This window comes from Phytophthora parasitica (genome assembly GCF_000247585.1).
Source record: "Phytophthora parasitica INRA-310 unplaced genomic scaffold supercont2.6, whole genome shotgun sequence".
NCBI classification, from domain to species: Eukaryota; Oomycota; class Peronosporomycetes; order Peronosporales; family Peronosporaceae; genus Phytophthora; species Phytophthora nicotianae.
Window position 1 is genome coordinate 418,958 of NW_008648992.1, and position 1,340 is coordinate 420,297.

The 1,340-nt window shown below is 51.0% G+C and overlaps 1 protein-coding gene across 1 annotated transcript; it reads right to left on the reverse strand.

Annotated features, from left to right (window-relative positions):
* Window positions 1–267: 267 nt before the first annotated feature.
* PPTG_03828 (hypothetical protein) lies at window positions 268–1,025 on the reverse strand (the record flags this gene model as incomplete). Its single annotated transcript, XM_008897596.1, has 4 exons — window positions 268–345; window positions 401–613; window positions 679–804; window positions 909–1,025. The coding sequence occupies 4 exons, from the start codon at window positions 1,023–1,025 to the stop codon at window positions 268–270; spliced, it is 534 nt and encodes a 177-aa protein (XP_008895844.1).
* Window positions 1,026–1,340: the final 315 nt, after the last annotated feature.

Genomic DNA, 1,340 nt, shown 5'->3' on the forward strand with positions numbered 1-1,340 from the left:
CTAATCACCACCTGCCCCGCCTCGATGTCATAAACTCGATACGCCTTCGACACTTCTTCGTAGCCCATGAAAACACCAGCGCGAGCCTTGGGATCCCACTTGAGCCGTTTCTCATTCACCGTGGTCACCACTTCTGACTCGAGCGCAGTGCGCACATATGGGTACGGATTGTACGTGCGTTTGTCCAAAGAATGGTTGTGGACCAAGAGAGCAAAGGTAATGTGAAGAATAAAGGTGGGTACTTTATCATCATCAACTTGAACACAGTCATTTATCTGTAAGAAGAGCAAAAGCAAACTCCCAATTACTCCCAGTTAGTTTCAGCTCAAACGACTCGTACCCAAACTGCCCAACCAAATACAATATCACCCGACTGATCCCAACTGGGAAAACAACATACCTGTGCTTCACACTCCATCGTTCGAGACTGGATCCTCTTTCTCTTCCCCTTTCCACGCGACTTGTACGTCCCCCCATGTGTGCACGTGAAAGTCTTGCCGTAGTTCTTCCATTCATTCGGAAGCAATGGATGCTTAGATCCCGATGACCAGATCTTGTTGTTGCGTGTAGTGATTGTGTTATTGGTTTTAACACGGAAGATCTGCAGACTGGACTTATGACAGTATTGCACAGACGGTTAGCATATCAGTACAAAATGACCAAGCAAAGTTGCTATACCTGGTACGTGCGCTTCGAGTACTCCCCCAGATATCGTTCAAGATCCTCCCATGACTCGAACTCGCATTGATCCAAGAGGGGCCATGCACTTGGAGCGCGTGACCGCCCTCCGATCCTTCTCGAGTGCTCCGAGGATGCACCAATCACCCTGGCCTTCCTTGGTTGGACTGACCGCTGGTGGTACTACCGGTCTCGGTGGAGGAATCCAGTCATTCCTCGTCGCTCGATACGTGCGACGGCGCCACGGAGCCCGTCGAGGAATCGTCAGCTTTTCCTAAACACAGATTACGGCGCTGAGCGGGCGTCGGCGCCCACACATAGGCCTTCACGCGGAGATCGAGCACCATGTCCTCCCCCGGCTTGCCCCCCCACCTCTTTCTGAATGAAACGAGTGGCGGGGGAATCGACTGCCTGTCTTTGTCAATCGAGTTCGGCACTCACTCTCTTTTAGTAAATAAGTGGAACCATGTGAAATTAAACCCAGTGAGTCAAGCCAAATTCACCACATCATTGAATATCTGCGAGATCTGCCCGTGCTTCCCGGCTCTACAACTGCCGCCTCCATGCCAGCTTTGCAATGTGGCCAACACCGCTTCATTATGTTTGGTTTTGGCTGAGTAACATGCTTTTTCCGTTTTGGGAGGGCTCGCTTTGGAGAGTTG